Source organism: Abramis brama (genome assembly GCF_963993115.1).
Source record: "Abramis brama genome assembly, chromosome: 16".
Taxonomy (NCBI): Eukaryota; Metazoa; Chordata; class Actinopteri; order Cypriniformes; family Leuciscidae; genus Abramis; species Abramis brama.
The window spans coordinates 36,963,309-36,982,515 of record NC_139978.1 but is presented as its reverse complement, the minus strand read 5'-3'; the positions used below and the strand labels follow the sequence as shown (position 1 = coordinate 36,982,515).

At 44.8% G+C, this 19,207-nt stretch overlaps 1 protein-coding gene across 3 annotated transcripts in view; it reads right to left on the bottom strand.

The window, feature by feature from the left end:
* Positions 1 to 18,942, bottom strand: part of cep120 (centrosomal protein 120) — a 30,972-nt gene extending 12,030 nt beyond the window's left edge. Inside the window, exons 1-15 of one of the 3 annotated variants that reach the window (XR_014602985.1) lie at positions 18,743 to 18,942; positions 16,945 to 17,101; positions 14,000 to 14,114; positions 12,641 to 12,776; positions 11,732 to 11,880; positions 10,984 to 11,181; positions 10,433 to 10,657; positions 9,555 to 9,846; positions 8,320 to 8,491; positions 7,965 to 8,114; positions 7,295 to 7,717; positions 5,489 to 5,947; positions 1,747 to 2,961; positions 1,420 to 1,551; positions 812 to 901 (exon numbers count right to left, since the gene is read on the bottom strand). Coding sequence is in view for 2 of the 3 variants with exons in the window: in XM_084086661.1 (XP_083942787.1) it covers positions 812 to 901; positions 1,420 to 1,551; positions 1,747 to 1,840; positions 7,535 to 7,717; positions 7,965 to 8,114; positions 8,320 to 8,491; positions 9,555 to 9,846; positions 10,433 to 10,657; positions 10,984 to 11,181; positions 11,732 to 11,880; positions 12,641 to 12,776; positions 14,000 to 14,114; positions 16,945 to 17,101; positions 18,743 to 18,791 (2,142 nt within the window). In the remaining variant the exon portion in view is untranslated. The remainder of the gene's footprint in view (positions 1 to 811; positions 902 to 1,419; positions 1,552 to 1,746; positions 2,962 to 5,488; positions 5,948 to 7,294; positions 7,718 to 7,964; positions 8,115 to 8,319; positions 8,492 to 9,554; positions 9,847 to 10,432; positions 10,658 to 10,983; positions 11,182 to 11,731; positions 11,881 to 12,640; positions 12,777 to 13,999; positions 14,115 to 16,944; positions 17,102 to 18,742) is intronic. The other 2 variants (XM_084086661.1, XM_084086662.1) reach the window with 2 other exon arrangements.
* Between the last annotated feature and the right edge of the window lie 265 nt (positions 18,943 to 19,207).

The following is a 19,207-nucleotide window of genomic DNA, read 5'->3' as shown; positions in this document are numbered from 1 at the left end:
CGGCTACAGATTCCCACAGATCAGATTATTCAGGTCATCATTTGCTCTCCGTCACGTTTTTCCAGTTAGTGGTCGGAAGATAAATCAGAAAAGCCGATATTTAGCATTTTTGTAATTATCAGCATCAAAAGCAGGACTTTTATTTTGACAGCACTGAGAACGCATCCTCCATCTTTGTTCGTTTAAAGCCTCTGATTTACGGAAGCTTGTTTTAACCATGAAAGAATTTATGCAAAAGCAAAAAAGTTTTTTTTCTTGCAATTCCGATTTATATCCACAATTCCAACTTTCAAGTTTATATCTTACTATTACGAGTTTTTTCCTCGCAATTCTGAGTTTATATTTCACAATTCAGACTTGTCAGAAACTTGCAATTGCAAGAAATAAAAAGTCAGAACTGCATAAACGTAAATGTTTGCCTTTCTAGCGTCAGCAAGTGTGCATGTATATTATTTTAAAGTCTTTAAAAATAAACATTTAACTCCACAAACCTTGGTGAATCCAGCTGTGAGATCTAAATAAATATTATGTAAAATAAAAATAATTTAATTTCAGCAATTGTTATTTATGTGTTTTTACTATTTTTAAATTAAATAGCGATTTCTATCAGCCATGATCGAAAAAAATCAATATCAGTCGACCACTAATCCCAATCCCGTGGGACTCTGTATGATGAGATCTTTCATGCTCTTCTACATCTAAACGACAGCAGACCGTGACCAGAGGATCATAACAGCAGATCAAACTACTAATGCGCTACTGTGAGGAACAGAGCCATGCCATATGTGTGTGTGTGTGTGTGTGTGTGGACCTTCTTCTTGATGAGAGCCTCTCGTTGCTGATCTCTTCTCCTCCACTCCTCCGCCAGCGCCTGCATGTGACTCAACTCCTTCTGCTTCAGCTGAACACACACACACACACACACACACACACACACACACACACACACACACACACACACACACACACACACACAGGAACAGGCTTCCATCATGTTTTTTAAGGCCAGACAAGTAACTTGTTGAGGTTAATCTGTAGAGTAAGACACACGCCTGCGCACATATATATATCCAAACGCTCATATCTATAGACTGAACACGTGATACGCATGTGCAGCGTTTCACAGATTCACGTTTTTGAAGTCTGAATATCTCACAATTCAAACTTTTTATTGCAATTCCGAGTTTTTTTATTTTATAATAGTGTATTATTAGCAATAGAAAGGCCAACTATATAAATCTTTCTCATCTCTCGTCATCATTCAGCAAGTCTGCATATATATTATTTCAACAAGTCTTTGAAAAGCTTCTCCTGTGGCATTAGTGTTGATATCAGAACCACAAGCTCATACAAATTATGCTAATTTGAACAGTAAAAGACTAAATATGTCAGTGTAACCAGAGACTGATGGACTGATACCTGATCATCAAACATGTCCTCCTGCATCTCCTTCCACATCTCCAGCTCCAGCGCTGCCTTGTACTCCAGGGTTTCTCGGGGTCGCGTGAGTGTTTCTGACCCACCCTGACCCTGAGGAGGAGCCACTGCTGCCTGCAAACAAACATTACCCACAATTCTCCTGTAATTCTCCTGTTAAAAACAGTGGAGCGCTGGCGCTTGCAACGCCAATGTCATGGGTTCGATTCCCAGGGAAAGCAAGAACTGATAAGAATGTAAATGCAAGTCGCTTTGGATAAAAGCGTCTGCCGAATGCATAAATGTGAAAGTGAACATCTGATACAGCACCTGTGAGGATTCAGAGACGAGGATTTCTTGAGCTTTCACAAAACCAAGATCTTCAAGAACGCTCACATAACAGAGTTCAGCCAACTTCTCAGACCTGCGGACACAGAGCTCAGTTCGACCTGGAAATACTTCCTCTAAACAGACTGATCAGACCAAAACAAGATCCTTAAAGTGAAAATCCAGCTTTTAATGTTGTTTATGTGTCTATGTGGTGTTTTTAATCTGCTTTAAGACAAACCATGTGTAAATTCATAAGTCGACTCCATTGCTGAGTATTTCCTCCTTAAAACTGCAGTGAACCAAAGACAGTCTCAAAAACACGCTTTGAAATCGCTGGTGTTTCTGACGTCACAAACTACCTTGTAACCAATCAGATCAACGTGTGATCGTCAACCAGTGGATCTCTGAGCTGAGTGAGTGAGTGGAGGCGGGGCTCATTTGCATATTCATAGAACCGCGCATACTAAATGAGGCAAGGGTGTCGAGTTACATTCAAGATATTTTAAGGCATGACGAATTTTTCATGTTGGTCATTGTGATGTCATTTTGGTGATCAAAGATGAGTTTTAAGGGATAACATTATTGACTACAGGAATTAAACGGATAGTTCACCCAAAAACGATCATTCTGTCATCATTTATTCGCCCTCATGTCACTCCAAACCTGTATGACTTTCTTTCTGCTAAACACAAAAGAAGATCCTCAGTAGAATGCATCAGTGTTTTTCTCCATACACTGAAACGGGGTCTAATGTTCTCTGGCTCCCAACATTCTACAAAACGTCGTCGTCGTCTTTTGTGCTGTGAAAAAGAAGAAATGATGACAGAATGTGCATTTTTGGGTGAACTGTCCCTTTAAGAGAAACACACCCTCACTTAGAGATTTCCCATTGTGTGTTTGGAGGCCGCCATCTAGAGGTGAGACCTGTGCGCTGCGGGGATTGAGCCGAGACATGATCCAACAACTGAATATAGTCCTGTAAACTCTTATTAATCGCACACTGATATACTAAAGGTGGATATACAAGTATGTTTAACTTTATCTGCAGGCATAAAGTACAAACAACCGTAGCTCTGTACTCAAAGCATTCATGAATTACAACTATTAAAGGGATAATTCACACAAAAATGAAAATTCTGTCAGAACAACATGAGGGTTTGTAATTACTGGGTGAACTAACCCTTTAAGGTGAAAGTGTGTGACTCAGGACAGGGCCTGAGAGTAAGTGTGTGACTCAGGACAGGGCCTGAGAGTAAAGGCTGATTTATACTTCTGCGTCGGACCTACGCCGGAGCCTCTACGCTGTAGGCAACGCGTTGGTTTTCATTTATACTTCTGCGTCGTTGTCCGCGTTGACGCGCGCAGAGGGAGCGTGTGAAACCCGAGGGAGCGGTCCTAGCAGACCAATCACAGCGCTTGCGTCCGCGTAGAGTTGACGCGTTGTTACATTTTTGGAGAGGTGCACGTCAGGGTACGCCGAAGGGTACGCGCGCTACACACAGCCTACGACGTAGCTACGGCGTGAGTTCGACGCAGAAGTATAAATTGGGCTTTAGTGTGTGAGGACAGGGCCTGAGAGTAAGTGTGTGAGGACAGGGCCTGAGAGTAAGTGTGTGAGGACAGGGCCTGAGAGTAAGTGTGTGAGGACAGGGCCTGAGAGTAAGTGTGTGAGGACAGGGCCTGAGAGTAAGTGTGTGAGGACAGGGCCTGAGAGTAAGTGTGTGAGGACAGGGCCTGAGAGTAAGTGTGTGAGGACAGGGCCTGAGAGTAAGTGTGTGACTCAGGACAGGGCCTGAGAGTAAGTGTGTGACTCAGGACAGGGCCTGAGAGTAAGTGTGTGACTCAGGACAGGGCCTGAGAGTAAGTGTGTGAGGACAGGGCCTGAGAGTAAGTGTGTGAGGACAGAGCCTGAGAGTAAGTGTGTGAGGACAGGGCCTGAGAGTAAGTGTGTGAGGACAGGGCCTGAGAGTAAGTGTGTGAGGACAGAGCCTGAGAGTAAGTGTGTGAGGACAGGGCCTGAGAGTAAGTGTGTGAGGACAGGGCCTGAGAGTAAGTGTGTGAGGACAGGGCCTGAGAGTAAGTGTGTGAGGACAGGGCCTGAGAGTAAGTGTGTGAGGACAGGGCCTGAGAGTAAGTGTGTGAGGACAGGGCCTGAGAGTAAGTGTGTGAGGACAGAGCCTGAGAGTAAGTGTGTGAGGACAGGGCCTGAGAGTAAGTGTGTGAGGACAGGGCCTGAGAGTAAGTGTGTGAGGACAGGGCCTGAGAGTAAGTGTGTGAGGACAGGGCCTGAGAGTAAGTGTGTGACTCAGGACAGGGCCTGAGAGTAAGTGTGTGACTCAGGACAGGGCCTGAGAGTAAGTGTGTGACTCAGGACAGGGCCTGAGAGTAAGTGTGTGAGGACAGGGCCTGAGAGTAAGTGTGTGAGGACAGAGCCTGAGAGTAAGTGTGTGAGGACAGGGCCTGAGAGTAAGTGTGTGAGGACAGGGCCTGAGAGTAAGTGTGTGAGGACAGAGCCTGAGAGTAAGTGTGTGAGGACAGGGCCTGAGAGTAAGTGTGTGAGGACAGGGCCTGAGAGTAAGTGTGTGAGGACAGGGCCTGAGAGTAAGTGTGTGAGGACAGGGCCTGAGAGTAAGTGTGTGAGGACAGGGCCTGAGAGTAAGTGTGTGACTCAGGACAGGGCCTGAGAGTAAGTGTGTGACTCAGGACAGGGCCTGAGAGTAAGTGTGTGACTCAGGACAGGGCCTGAGAGTAAGTGTGTGAGGACAGGGCCTGAGAGTAAGTGTGTGAGGACAGAGCCTGAGAGTAAGTGTGTGAGGACAGGGCCTGAGAGTAAGTGTGTGAGGACAGGGCCTGAGAGTAAGTGTGTGAGGACAGAGCCTGAGAGTAAGTGTGTGAGGACAGGGCCTGAGAGTAAGTGTGTGAGGACAGGGCCTGAGAGTAAGTGTGTGAGGACAGGGCCTGAGAGTAAGTGTGTGAGGACAGAGCCTGAGAGTAAGTGTGTGAGGACAGAGCCTGAGAGTAAGTGTGTGAGGACAGGGCCTGAGAGTAAGTGTGTGAGGACAGAGCCTGAGAGTAAGTGTGTGAGGACAGGGCCTGAGAGTAAGTGTGTGAGGACAGAGCCTGAGAGTAAGTGTGTGAGGACAGGGCCTGAGAGTAAGTGTGTGAGGACAGGGCCTGAGAGTAAGTGTGTGAGGACAGAGCCTGAGAGTAAGTGTGTGAGGACAGAGCCTGAGAGTAAGTGTGTGAGGACAGAGCCTGAGAGTAAGTGTGTGAGGACAGGGCCTGAGAGTAAGTGTGTGAGGACAGGGCCTGAGAGTAAGTGTGTGACTCAGGACAGGGCCTGAGAGTAAGTGTGTGACTCAGGACAGGGCCTGAGAGTAAGTGTGTGACTCAGGACAGGGCCTGAGAGTAAGTGTGTGACTCAGGACAGGGCCTGAGAGTAAGTGTGTGACTCAGGACAGGGCCTGAGAGTAAGTGTGTGAGGACAGGGCCTGAGAGTAAGTGTGTGAGGACAGGGCCTGAGAGTAAGTGTGTGAGGACAGAGCCTGAGAGTAAGTGTGTGAGGACAGGGCCTGAGAGTAAGTGTGTGAGGACAGGGCCTGAGAGTAAGTGTGTGACTCAGGACAGGGCCTGAGAGTAAGTGTGTGACTCAGGACAGGGCCTGAGAGTAAGTGTGTGAGGACAGGGCCTGAGAGTAAGTGTGTGAGGACAGGGCCTGAGAGTAAGTGTGTGAGGACAGGGCCTGAGAGTAAGTGTGTGAGGACAGAGCCTGAGAGTAAGTGTGTGAGGACAGGGCCTGAGAGTAAGTGTGTGAGGACAGGGCCTGAGAGTAAGTGTGTGAGGACAGAGCCTGAGAGTAAGTGTGTGAGGACAGGGCCTGAGAGTAAGTGTGTGAGGACAGAGCCTGAGAGTAAGTGTGTGAGGACAGGGCCTGAGAGTAAGTGTGTGAGGACAGAGCCTGAGAGTAAGTGTGTGAGGACAGAGCCTGAGAGTAAGTGTGTGAGGACAGGGCCTGAGAGTAAGTGTGTGAGGACAGGGCCTGAGAGTAAGTGTGTGAGGACAGGGCCTGAGAGTAAGTGTGTGAGGACAGAGCCTGAGAGTAAGTGTGTGAGGACAGGGCCTGAGAGTAAGTGTGTGAGGACAGAGCCTGAGAGTAAGTGTGTGAGGACAGGGCCTGAGAGTAAGTGTGTGAGGACAGGGCCTGAGAGTAAGTGTGTGACTCAGGACAGGGCCTGAGAGTAAGTGTGTGACTCAGGACAGGGCCTGAGAGTAAGTGTGTGACTCAGGACAGGGCCTGAGAGTAAGTGTGTGAGGACAGGGCCTGAGAGTAAGTGTGTGAGGACAGAGCCTGAGAGTAAGTGTGTGAGGACAGGGCCTGAGAGTAAGTGTGTGAGGACAGGGCCTGAGAGTAAGTGTGTGAGGACAGGGCCTGAGAGTAAGTGTGTGAGGACAGAGCCTGAGAGTAAGTGTGTGAGGACAGGGCCTGAGAGTAAGTGTGTGACTCAGGACAGGGCCTGAGAGTAAGTGTGTGACTCAGGACAGGGCCTGAGAGTAAGTGTGTGAGGACAGGGCCTGAGAGTAAGTGTGTGAGGACAGGGCCTGAGAGTAAGTGTGTGAGGACAGGGCCTGAGAGTAAGTGTGTGAGGACAGAGCCTGAGAGTAAGTGTGTGAGGACAGAGCCTGAGAGTAAGTGTGTGAGGACAGGGCCTGAGAGTAAGTGTGTGAGGACAGGGCCTGAGAGTAAGTGTGTGAGGACAGGGCCTGAGAGTAAGTGTGTGAGGACAGGGCCTGAGAGTAAGTGTGTGACTCAGGACAGGGCCTGAGAGTAAGTGTGTGAGGACAGGGCCTGAGAGTAAGTGTGTGAGGACAGGGCCTGAGAGTAAGTGTGTGAGGACAGAGCCTGAGAGTATGTGTGTGAGGACAGGGCCTGAGAGTAAGTGTGTGAGGACAGAGCCTGAGAGTAAGTGTGTGAGGACAGGGCCTGAGAGTAAGTGTGTGAGGACAGGGCCTGAGAGTAAGTGTGTGAGGACAGGGCCTGAGAGTAAGTGTGTGAGGACAGGGCCTGAGAGTAAGTGTGTGAGGACAGGGCCTGAGAGTAAGTGTGTGAGGACAGGGCCTGAGAGTAAGTGTGTGAGGACAGGGCCTGAGAGTAAGTGTGTGAGGACAGAGCCTGAGAGTAAGTGTGTGAGGACAGGGCCTGAGAGTAAGTGTGTGAGGACAGGGCCTGAGAGTAAGTGTGTGAGGACAGGGCCTGAGAGTAAGTGTGTGAGGACAGGGCCTGAGAGTAAGTGTGTGAGGACAGGGCCTGAGAGTAAGTGTGTGAGGACAGGGCCTGAGAGTAAGTGTGTGAGGACAGGGCCTGAGAGTAAGTGTGTGAGGACAGGGCCTGAGAGTAAGTGTGTGAGGACAGGGCCTGAGAGTAAGTGTGTGAGGACAGGGCCTGAGAGTAAGTGTGTGAGGACAGGGCCTGAGAGTAAGTGTGTGAGGACAGAGCCTGAGAGTAAGTGTGTGAGGACAGAGCCTGAGAGTAAGTGTGTGAGGACAGGGCCTGAGAGTAAGTGTGTGAGGACAGGGCCTGAGAGTAAGTGTGTGAGGACAGGGCCTGAGAGTAAGTGTGTGAGGACAGAGCCTGAGAGTAAGTGTGTAAGTGTGTGAGGACAGAGCCTGAGAGTAAGTGTGTGAGGACAGGGCCTGAGAGTAAGTGTGTGAGGACAGAGCCTGAGAGTAAGTGTGTGAGGACAGGGCCTGAGAGTAAGTGTGTGAGGACAGAGCCTGAGAGTACACGAACCCGTGAGCTTTAATGATGGGAATCCTCTCGGTACAGCTCTGTCTCCAGCGCTGTCGGCCCGACGGGTCCAGGAACCGTGTTTTCTCTGAGCTGAGGAGACGAGACAGATGAATACTGACAGAACCCAGCAGAACATCAGGAGAACTGGGCTCTCTGTGCCACATCTCCACCAGCAGAGGGACCCTGAACACACAACAACAACAACAACAACAACAACAACCGATCAACAAGTGTTTTGTGTTTTCATCAGCCTGGCACTGCACTGCACCGAATGTGTGATAGAGCCTGTGTGTGTGTGTGTGTGTGTGTGTGATAGAGCATGTGTGTCTGTGATAGAGCCTGTGTGTGTGTGATAGAGCCTGTGTGTGTGTGTGATAGAGCCTGTGTGTGACTTCAGACGCACTGCCAGCCGGAGAGCATGTGATCTCACCTGAGGAACGTGTCCTGAAGCTGATTGGGCAGAGCGGCGAAGTCAAAGGCACAGAAGGACTGTGGGAGAAACACCTCTGTGTTCTTCTTCACCTCCACCGCTGGACTCGTCATGATGGGAGACGCACTGCCGAAGAACTGGTACGCGTATCTGCAACAGAGGAACCCAGTCATGACCCGAGGGACAACACTTCAGAAGAGTCCGCTCACACTCCCAGAGTCACCTGGGTCACAGAGGACTCGCACTTTCACTTCTGTCGCCTTCGGCTTTTGTCTTGCTTAGTTGAGGACATTAAATGTAAAATGCACACTGCGTTGTGAAAAGCGCTGTATAAATAAAGGAGACTTGATCTGACCTGAGGACGCAGTTGACCGGGAAGCTGGTCCTGAGATCCCGAACGCTGCGCAGGTCCAGAGAGAAGCAGAAGTGATGAGCCGACGCCGGGATCGAGATCTTGGGAGCAGAAACAGACACTGAAGAATCATCGGCTTCACCCGGAGGAACACGAGCAGGAGCATCTGAAAACACTGAACACAGATGATGATGACACGGTGTTATTATGATGCTGTATGACCACACTGATGACACACACACACACACACACACACACACACACACACACACACACACACACGGGAGTAAACAAACTAAATTTTTCTAAATGTCATAATCATTTGTTAACAAACATATATTCATTACTTCTATGAGCTCATCGTTTCTGCATTAAATTATTACATTGTTTAAATTAATAAATTTTTAGCTAACTGTGATCTTGTATATGTACATTTCTGAAATCCATAACTTCCTCTGATATCAGATCACTGTAAACTGTAATGTGGACTCATGCATTTTCTGTAAAGCTGCTTTGAAATGATGTGTATTGTGAAAAGCGCTGTACAAATATTCAATCCTGCGCTGCTATTGCATCTACAGCGCCATGGCAGAAGAAATGAGATTTCTTTTTAATCATATTTAAAAAGAATAATGAGATTCCTAAGTATTTTTTTCTCGTTTTCCAGCACAAATATCTAGACATTCTTAAATCAAATTTGACAGACAGCAGACAAACGGCTAGTAGTGACATCAGCGGCAATCCACCTGTCAATCAAGTGGCCACGCCCTTAATTATGCAGAACTTTAAGGCTTAATATAATTTAAACGAATGAGTTATAAAAACATTCACCCCCTCACAGTCGTCATGAAGGGTAAAATTAGCTTTATAGACCAAAACCACTTTTTGCACCAGACTGTAAACATGTTTTTTTTATGCTTTAAAGTTGGGCATTTTAACATGGGGGTTTATGGGATTGAGTCTCTTCTGCAGCCGGTCTCTAGTGGACAGTGGGTGAACTGCAGTTTAAGACACTCAGTGTTGAACTCGAGAGAGAGAGAGAGAGAGAGAGAGAGAGAGAGAGAGAGAGAGAGAGAGAGAGAGAGAGAGAGAGAGAGAGAGAGAGAGAGAGAGAGAGAGAGAGAGAGAGAGAGAGAGAGAGAGAGAGAGAGAGAGAGAGAGAGCGAGCGAGCGAGAGAGAGAGAGAGAGAGAGAGAGAGAGAGAGACGGGAAGGTTGCCGCTTGGCGTGAAAACTTGCCATGTGTTGTGGGCGGGGCCTGTCTGTCATGATCTGTGGGCGTGGCGAGTCTGTCATGTATTGTGGGCGGAGCCTGTTTGACATCACTGGTCAGACTCTCGGCCTCGCTCTCCGAGTGCTCAGGTGAAGCAGCCGGAGACAGAAGAGAACGGTCATGTGACTTCCTGTCAGGTGACTTCCTGTCGGGTGACGGGCTCATCGGGACTCTGGGCTCCTCTGAGGGACGTTCACGGCGGCCAGCTGGAACGGGGCCTTTCTTCACTGGAGTTTTAGGTCCGTTTTCAATGTCTAACTGTTTAAAAAAAGATCTGTTAAAACACTGAAAGAATAAGATGGTTTTAGTTCCCTACAGTCAAACCAAAACTTATTCAGACACCAGATATAATTTGTGATATTGTTTCACTAGTGTGATCAGGACACTATAGTTCATTAATGTAAGTGAGGAGAGCAGAATAAAGTAAACTGTGACATATTACACCCCAAATATTCTTCATACAGTGACTACCAGTGACATTATCCACACTTTGAGCTGATCATGTTTTGCTGAAGTGTTTCTTCTTTAATTGCTAATGCTCTTTTTACACACAGACTGAACACAATGAAGCATTGCTTGGTGATTGGTTGAGCTAAACTGGTATTATCTAATTGTGTAGTTAAATTTAACAGCTGACAGATATTCAACATAATTTATGTGTGAGACAGTCTAACAGAAGGACGGACAAAACCAGTCAAATATCAACTGAGTTCTGCTCATATTTTATTACCATTTTCTAAACTATAGCGAATAAACTGATAATGTGAGAAATGTTGAAGATGTCTGAATAAATGTAAGTTTGACTGTATAATAACCGTGCACATGATGCGTCTCGTCTGATCACCTGATGACTGATATCCTCGGCTCTCAGTGTCACCGAGACGCCCACCGTGGGCTGGAGGTCCGGCGGGACCGGCTTCAGGTCCGGTTTGACTCGGTTCGGGGGCTGAAGGATGAAGGCGCCCTCTATAGTGGCCGAATGTTGGGTCAGATCAGCGCCGCTCTTCATTAACCCGGCCAGACTGACTTCAGTGCTGCCGAGAGACTGGTTTCCACAGCAGAGATGGATCTGTGTGCAAAACACACATTCATCACTATTAGTCACGTCACATTTATTTATAAAGGCTTTATAGTATTTATTAATCAGACTTCAGAACAGAAACAGCCATTCACTGCCATTATAAAGCTTGGAAGAGCCAGAACATTTTTTAATATAACTCTGATTGTGTTCGTCTGACTGAAGAGTGTCATATACACCTAGGATGACTTCAGGGAGAGTAAATTTTCATTTTTGGGTGAACTATCCCTTTAAGTGCTGAGAATTCATGAAATTTACTTCTACTTTCAAGCTTAAGCCTAAATTCGGGCCCTGGTCTACACGATGGTAATCCTCACCTGGAGACACGGCTGCTGGCTGAGGAAGAGGCGGAGGACTCGCTCGCTGCTGCGAATGCGTACGGACGCGCGCTCCGGCTCGAAGTTTGGACTGATGAGGTTCTGGAACGGTTCGCTGGTGACGTCGTTCCCCAGTAAAGTGTAATAGAAGAAGAACTCGGACCCCTCGACGGACAGCTTCGTCGAGCTGGAGATCAACTGAAGAACAGAAAATGTGTCATATTATATTAAGTTTTGTTTCAGGCTCTACTAGAACAGGTTTTCCTGCTTGAATGTTGATTATTTTCCTCATATTCTCCATTGTTGCGGCTCCTCTCTTCCCAGTCTGTCAGTAACGCTCTGTTCACTTCCTGTCTCTATGAAGCCCCTCCTTCTGTAAAGCACACTGTGCTCTGATTGGTCGGCTGGAGCAGTGTGTTGTGATTGGTCGATGCTTTGAGTGTGTTTGGGAAATGTCCCGCCCCTAATTACCATAACCGCCAGTTTAACACACTACTAACTAACTCAACCAGGCCCCGCCCCTTTATTCTGCGCATTAATTATTATAATGAGGAATATTGTGACGTGTTCGTTCCCGGAAGAAACTCGAGACTAATGGAGGCGTTTCAGGAGTTCAGGAACACTGACACTGATATAGAGAAGAGCTGGAGCTTCTTCATGATCAAACAGCAACACTAACACAGATGAAGATGAGGAAAGCACAACAGATCCTCTGTAAATCATCAGATCCAGTAATGAGCTCCAGTACCTGCTCCAGTTTAGTAGCAAACGCGACCGTTACCGACAGCACAAACATGTCAGCGCAGAGATCTTCAGGTCCGATCTGGTGAAACGCTTCTTCCTCGTTCAGAACCGCAGTGAGTTTGGCAGCTTCGAGAGGAACCAGCGCTGGAGAACCTGCGGGACCGAGAGTTCACAGGGACATCAGCAACGAAGCGCTCGCTGGAGCCGACAGGGACCGGAGACGCTTCATCACATTAACCATCAAGCTGTGAGTCTTTACCTTTTGTTATCACTTAAGCATTATATTATGATAATGTAATAATAACAATTCTTCACAAAAAAAATACATACTTTTAGGGCGTAGTATAAGTAGGCGAGCTTCAGTCTAATATGTGACCCTGGTCTTATGGGTAATTTTTTTTTAAATTGAGATTTATACATCATCTGAAAGCTGAATAAATAAGCTTTCCATTGATGTATGGTTTGTTAGGATCGGACAATATTTGAAAATCTGCAAAAAAATCGAAATATTGAGAAAATCTCCTTTAAAATTGTCCATTTCTATTGGCGACTGTGCAGCATTCACTCACAAAAATACATTTTTGATATATTTAAGGTAGGAAATTTACTAAATATCTGCATGGATCATGATCTTTACTTAATATCCTAATGATTTTTGGCATAAAAGAAAAATCTATAATTTTGACCCATACAATGTTTTGTTGGCTATTGCCACAGATATCCCCGTGCGAGTTAAATCACCAGACCAGTCGGTTTTGTGATCCAGGGTCACATATGCGAGTGATTTACATGCACTGTAGAGGGTTAGTAGGACATGATGCTTTGCAGCCCATCAACAGAAGCAGAGAACATGAGGAAACTGGGAAGGAAAGAAGACATGAAACCAGGAACATTAGCCGTGTACGTGCAGTACCTGCTCTCGGCGGAGCTTTCTTTGCCTTGAACGTCTCCACGGTCGGCTTCGTGTCGTTCTCTAAGATCACACTGACCAGGAGGGCAGGTTTGAGTTTCGTGTATTTGCTGCTGAGCAGAGGATGCCATTTAGGAGCCTGAAGAACACACACACGGCTTACAAATACAGACCAAACTACTGAGAAGGAAAACCTTACGTGACACGTAGACTGAAAGAGTCTCTTCTGCTCACCAAAGCTGCATTTATTTGATCAAAAATACAGTAAAAACAGTGAAATATTATTATAATGTAAATCATCTGTTTTCTATGTGAATATACAGTAAAGTGTAATTTATTCCTGTGAATTTTCAGCATCATTACTCCAGTCTTCAGTGTCACATGATCCTTCAGAAATCACTCTAATATGATGATGTGATGATCAAGAAACATTTATGATTATTATCAATGTTCATATTTTTGTGGAAACTGTGATACATTTTATTTCTCAGGATTCTTTGATTAATAGAAAGTTCAAAAGTACAGCGTTTATTTTTAATAGAATCTTTTGTAACATTATAAATGTCTTTACTGTCACTTTTGATCAATTTAACGTGTCCTTGTATAAATAAAAGTATTAATTTATTTAAAAAAATCTTTTACTGACCCCAAACTTTTGAACTGTAGTGTGTTTTATATTAATTCCCAGCGAACAGGGGATGTTTTCAGAACGTTCTGTCAAGATTCTCTCAAAGTTATGAACAAACGTTCTTCTAGTGACGTCGATAGAATGTTTGCTTAAAGGTCTTTAATTAATGTTCTCTAAACTTTAGCACAAAAACATTATTTATACATTTGCTGCTCAAGAAACATTTATGATTATTTAAGTTTGTTGCTTAATATTTTTTGAAGAAACCAAACCAGGATACACTACTGTTCAAAAGTTTGAGGTTAAGAAAATTCATATTCATCAAAGACACGTTAAATTGATCAAAAGTGACATTAAAGACATTTATAATGTTACAAAAGATTCTATTTAAAATAAACGCTGTACTTTTGAACTCTCCATTCATCAAAGCATGCATCACGGTTTCCAGAAAAAAAATGAACATTGATAATAATCATGAATGTTTCTTGAGCATCAAATCCTCATATTAGAGTGATTTCTGAAGGATCATGTGACACTGAAGACTGGAGTAATGATGCTGAAAATTCAGCTTTGATCACAGGAATAAATTACACTTTACTGTATATTCACATAGTGATAATAAAATGTCACTGTTTTTCCTGCATAAAGTCTTGCTGAGCAGAAGAGACTCTTTCAAACACATTTAAAGTTCTTAACGGTTCCAAAGATTGACAGATCCGCGTGCCGTTTCTGACCTGCTTGATGTCCTGCACGGATCTGAGGTCGAGGACGATGTATCCCACACTCTCTCTGGCACCCGAGCTGGAGTCCACGGCGTAACACTGCAGTTTGATGGGTGTCCTCTGGAGCCTGAGGGAAGCAGACAGAAGGCGTGTTTACATAAGCCTTTACATTAATAAAAAAGAAACTAGACTAAAGACTAAACACTAAACTTCTAAAGACTAAACTGGGAAGAGTCACAGCACTTACATATTGAGAAACACACACCTGTGCTGGTGCAGATACACACACCTGTGCTGGTGCAGATACACACCTGTGCTGGTGCAGATACACACCTGTGCTGGTGCAGATACACACCTGTGCTGGTGCAGAAACACACACCTGTGCTGGTGCAGAAACACACACCTGTGCTGGTGCAGAAACACACACCTGTGCTGGTGCAGAAACACACACCTGTGCTGGTGCAGATACACACCTGTGCTGGTGCAGAAACACACACCTGTGCTGGTGCAGATACACACCTGTGCTGGTGCAGATACACACCTGTGCTGGTGCAGATACACACCTGTGCTGGTGCAGAAACACACACCTGTGCTGGTGCAGAAACACACACCTGTGCTGGTGCAGAAACACACACCTGTGCTGGTGCAGAAACACACACCTGTGCTGGTGCAGATACACACCTGTGCTGGTGCAGAAACACACACCTGTGCTGGTGCAGAAACACACACCTGTGCTGGTGCAGAAACACACACCTGTGCTGGTGCAGAAACACACACCTGTGCTGGTGCAGATACACACCTGTGCTGGTGCAGATACACACCTGTGCTGGTGCAGATACACACCTGTGCTGGTGCAGAAACACACACCTGTGCTGGTGCAGAAACACACACCTGTGCTGGTGCAGATACACACACCTGTGCTGGTGCAGATACACACCTGTGCTGGTGCAGAAACACACACCTGTGCTGGTGCAGAAACACACACCTGTGCTGGTGCAGATACACACCTGTGCTGGTGCAGAAACACACACCTGTGCTGGTGCAGATACACACCTGTGCTGGTGCAGAAACACACACCTGTGCTGGTGCAGATACACACCTGTGCTGGTGCAGATACACACCTGTGCTGGTGCAGATACACACCTGTGCTGGTGCAGAAACACACACCTGTGCTGGTGCAGATACACACCTGTGCTGGTGCAGAAACACACACCTGTGCTGGTGCAGAAACACACACCTGTGCTGGTGCAGAAACACACACCTGCGCTGGTGCAGAAACACACACCTGTGCTGGTGCAGAAACACACACCTGTGCTGGTACAGAAACACACACCTGTGCTGGTGCAGATACACACCTGTGCTGGTGCAGATACACACACCTGTGCTGGTGCAGAAACACACACCTGTGCTGGTGCAGAAACACACACCTGTGCTGGTGCAGATACACACCTGTGCTGGTGCAGATACACACACCTGTGCTGGTGCAGAAACACACACCTGTGCTGGTGCAGAAACACACACCTGTGCTGGTGCAGAAACTAGGGGTGTCCATGGTTAACCGATTAACCGATTAACCGTTAAAAATTGCGTAACCGAGTGAAACATTTTGCTCGGTTAAGTGGCGTCAATGGCGTGCATTGAATTTAGTTGTAATACATTTTTGCACCACCAGAGACCGCTAGACCAGTTTTCTAATATGAAGCGGGCAAAGAAAGCGCGCGTCCGAGAGTGAAGGCTGTGCACGAGCAAGAAACAAACATAGTATCCGCGCCACTGATCGCAGCACAATAACATCTGTCTGCAGAGCTTTACCACAGCAGTTTTACCCCGCGCATGCGCGGTTTCATCACCACAGTTTTACCCGCAGAGTCCGTTTACCGTTACATTAGCCTAACCCATACAATTTGTATTATGCATTTCCTAAACATGTACTTGCTAATCAAACACTTTATATGAACAAACTACTAATCTATAAAACACAATCGGTCTTCCGACCTTTTACTATTGTCTTATGCGCGAGGGAGAGAGAGCAATGCAGCGCTCGTGTTGTTTGAAGGCGGTGAGAGCGCGCGCGCGGCCGGGCTCACTGTTTGTTCTTATGCGCCCTGTCCACTGATCTAAATAATTAGTTGTTACGACGACTTATTTGTTCCCTTGTTTTAATAAATCGTGGACACGTTGAACTAATACCCTCCCTCATTTTGATTTAAGAATTACAACGTGGCCAAAAACAGTTTTATAGTTTTAATTAGTGAATGCTAAAGACCTATTTTTTGTGAATTGGTGAATATTCAGGTGAATTATTTCGTGGCCACGATTTAGGCTAATAATAATTATTAAACTGTTTTTCTTACCTGTGAAGATAGCTCTTCAGTGAAGGCCGACTATTCTCGTACAGCTTTTTATTCATTTTTTTTGTATGTGAATTGGTGAATATTCAGGTGAATTGTTTCGTGGCCACGAATTAATAATACCTCAGCACGTTTTGCAAGACCCTTCTCGATCGCAGCGGCAACGAGCACTTTGATCACTTGATTTAAAAAAACTAAATATTTCAGCGCTAGATCGCCTAAAAAAAACGAACAAAATGAATGCTCTGCTAGTTAACTGGAGATGTTTTGTTTATTTATTGGTATTCGTGCCGCGAGATGTTTCAAAAGTGGTGGGGACAATATCGACCTTAGAAAATAGTGGTGGGGAGTGGACATGTCCCACCCGCAAATTACGCCTATCTCGGGGTTGCGGCGCGCACATATGGTTAACCGAGTATTAACCGCTAAGGGCTTCGGTTAACGGTTAATGAAAAACTTGAAAACGTGCAGCCCTAGCAGAAACACACACCTGTGCTGGTGCAGATACACACCTGTGCTGGTGCAGATACACACACCTGTGCTGGTGCAGAAACACACACCTGTGCTGGTGCAGAAACACACACCTGTGCTGGTGCAGATACACACCTGTGCTGGTGTAGCGTCCGCCGGTCGAGCTCCCAGGCCAGTTCAGTGCAGAACTGAGGATGTTCTCGATGCTCCACCGCGTCTGTGGCCAAAGTCTCTCCGTCGAAACGAGCCTCAACGACCAGAGTGAGCCGAGGACTTCTGGGAAACTGGCGGCCTGGAGAGACGAAACACAGTTCAGGTCCGTCAGCGTAACTCAAGACCGTTTCAAAGCAGCAAATACAGCACAAACTCAGCTGGAAAACCGCCCAGATCAATTCAGCTCAAGTTCTGTTAGTGTCAGAGCAGTGATATTGATATACTATGGTTATATTCATCGGTTTCGCCGATATATCGGTACCGATAGTTGATTGGTGGAACTATCGTTATCAGCGAAAATCCACACCGATAGTTTTTGCGGCTTGAGTCCGATGCTGGAGCGGCTGAGAAGAGTGTCATTCCACAGAGCGAGAGCGCCCTCTAGAGGACAAACACAAACTGCCACGTTTATGCAATATTAATGCTCTGGCCTTTGCAGATATGGCCATCTTTAAGCGTGACTCTTTGGATTTATATGAAATGGTAACACTTTACAAGATTACATTTTTAGCATTTACTATGGTTAATAAATGTTGTAGTATTGTTCATTGTTAGTTTGTTAATTTCAACATTTACTAATACATTTTAAATTGAGTTTTAATTTTTATTTTATCTGTTAACCTTAATTAACGTACTATGAATGATCAAGGTACAATTATCATGCCCAAATATTAATACATGCTGTAAAAAATAAAATAATAATTTGCATAATGCATATAGTTCATGAACTTGCAAAGTGTTACCTATGAAGTTTACGCACGTCTCTAGGTTATAGCTAAAGAAACCTGCACAATTTTAATGTTTAAATTATTTTCTGTAAAATTCGTTCTGTAGAACTTCTCATTTTAATATATTCATATTTATATATTTATTTCATTTAGCACATTTCAGTTCAGCACTGTTTTACTTGGAGTGTTTTATTTATTTTATATCCAGTATCCATTTTATAAATACTGGTTGATCCATCGGTTATCGGCACGTACGGTCAAACCTAAATATCGGTATTGGTAAAACACACTATCGGTGGACCTCTAATACACATGTACTTCAACACACTATAGAGAATACTATGGTATTACCATGTTAATTACACCAATTGTACTTTTAATAATGACATATTTATCAGCAAAATACACATTTAATTAATGAGTGTAGTCATATTCCTAAATAAAAAGTTGAAATACTGACTTTAATGTCATAATTATGACACATAAATTCAAAATTATGACATATTAAATCAAAATGATGACAATATGAAATATGAAGTCATAATTATGATATTAAACAGTCAAAACTGAAATTCTGACTGAAATGTCATCATTGACGTAAAAATCGTGAAAAATGACAGTCAAAAATATGACACGCCGAAATTATGACATACAAGAGAAAATTATGACTTAAAAAGTTTTAGTCAAAAGTTTAATGTCATAAAAAGTCGAAATTGTCTTTAAATGTCACTGTCAAAAAGGCATTTATATGGTACTTCAACGTACTATGGAGAATACTATGGTATTACTATATTAATTGCACTGCACCGGTTGTGCTTTTATTAATTACATATTTATCAGCAAAATACACATTTAAATAATTTTAGAACTAAATGTGCGTGTAATGCCTCGAGAGAACACGTGACTGATATGATTTAACATCATTAATCGTTAATATGACACCGATTTCACTTTGTTTTTATCGCAGGAGTCTCGAGTGATAAATCTGTTACCTTCAAGAATGGAGACGACAATCAGCAGCTGCTCTGATTTGGACGCCATGTCATCTCGCGGTGTTAATTAAAGACTCTCATAATGATGCAGAGGAGATTATGAGGTGATTTCATCTGTTGTTTATTTTCAGCGCGTCTGTTGTGTTCAAATCACGAAGGTAGGGTAACTGTCAGTCTGCGTCACTTCCCCCGGAAACAGCGGCGTGTTTGTGTGTGACTCGCGCTCCCCCTGTAGTTCGGATGAACACATCACACATTCACTCATAGATATAATATATATATATATATCTATGACATTCACTAATAACTCATAATAAATTGATGAGTGGAGGCCCATTTCCGCCACACAAGATAAAAGGCTTGTGTAGATCATAATTATGACATCAAAAGTCGATTTTATTACGAGTTTGTGAGATGAAATTGAAAACTCGAAATAATAAATCGGAATTATGACACTATAAATTG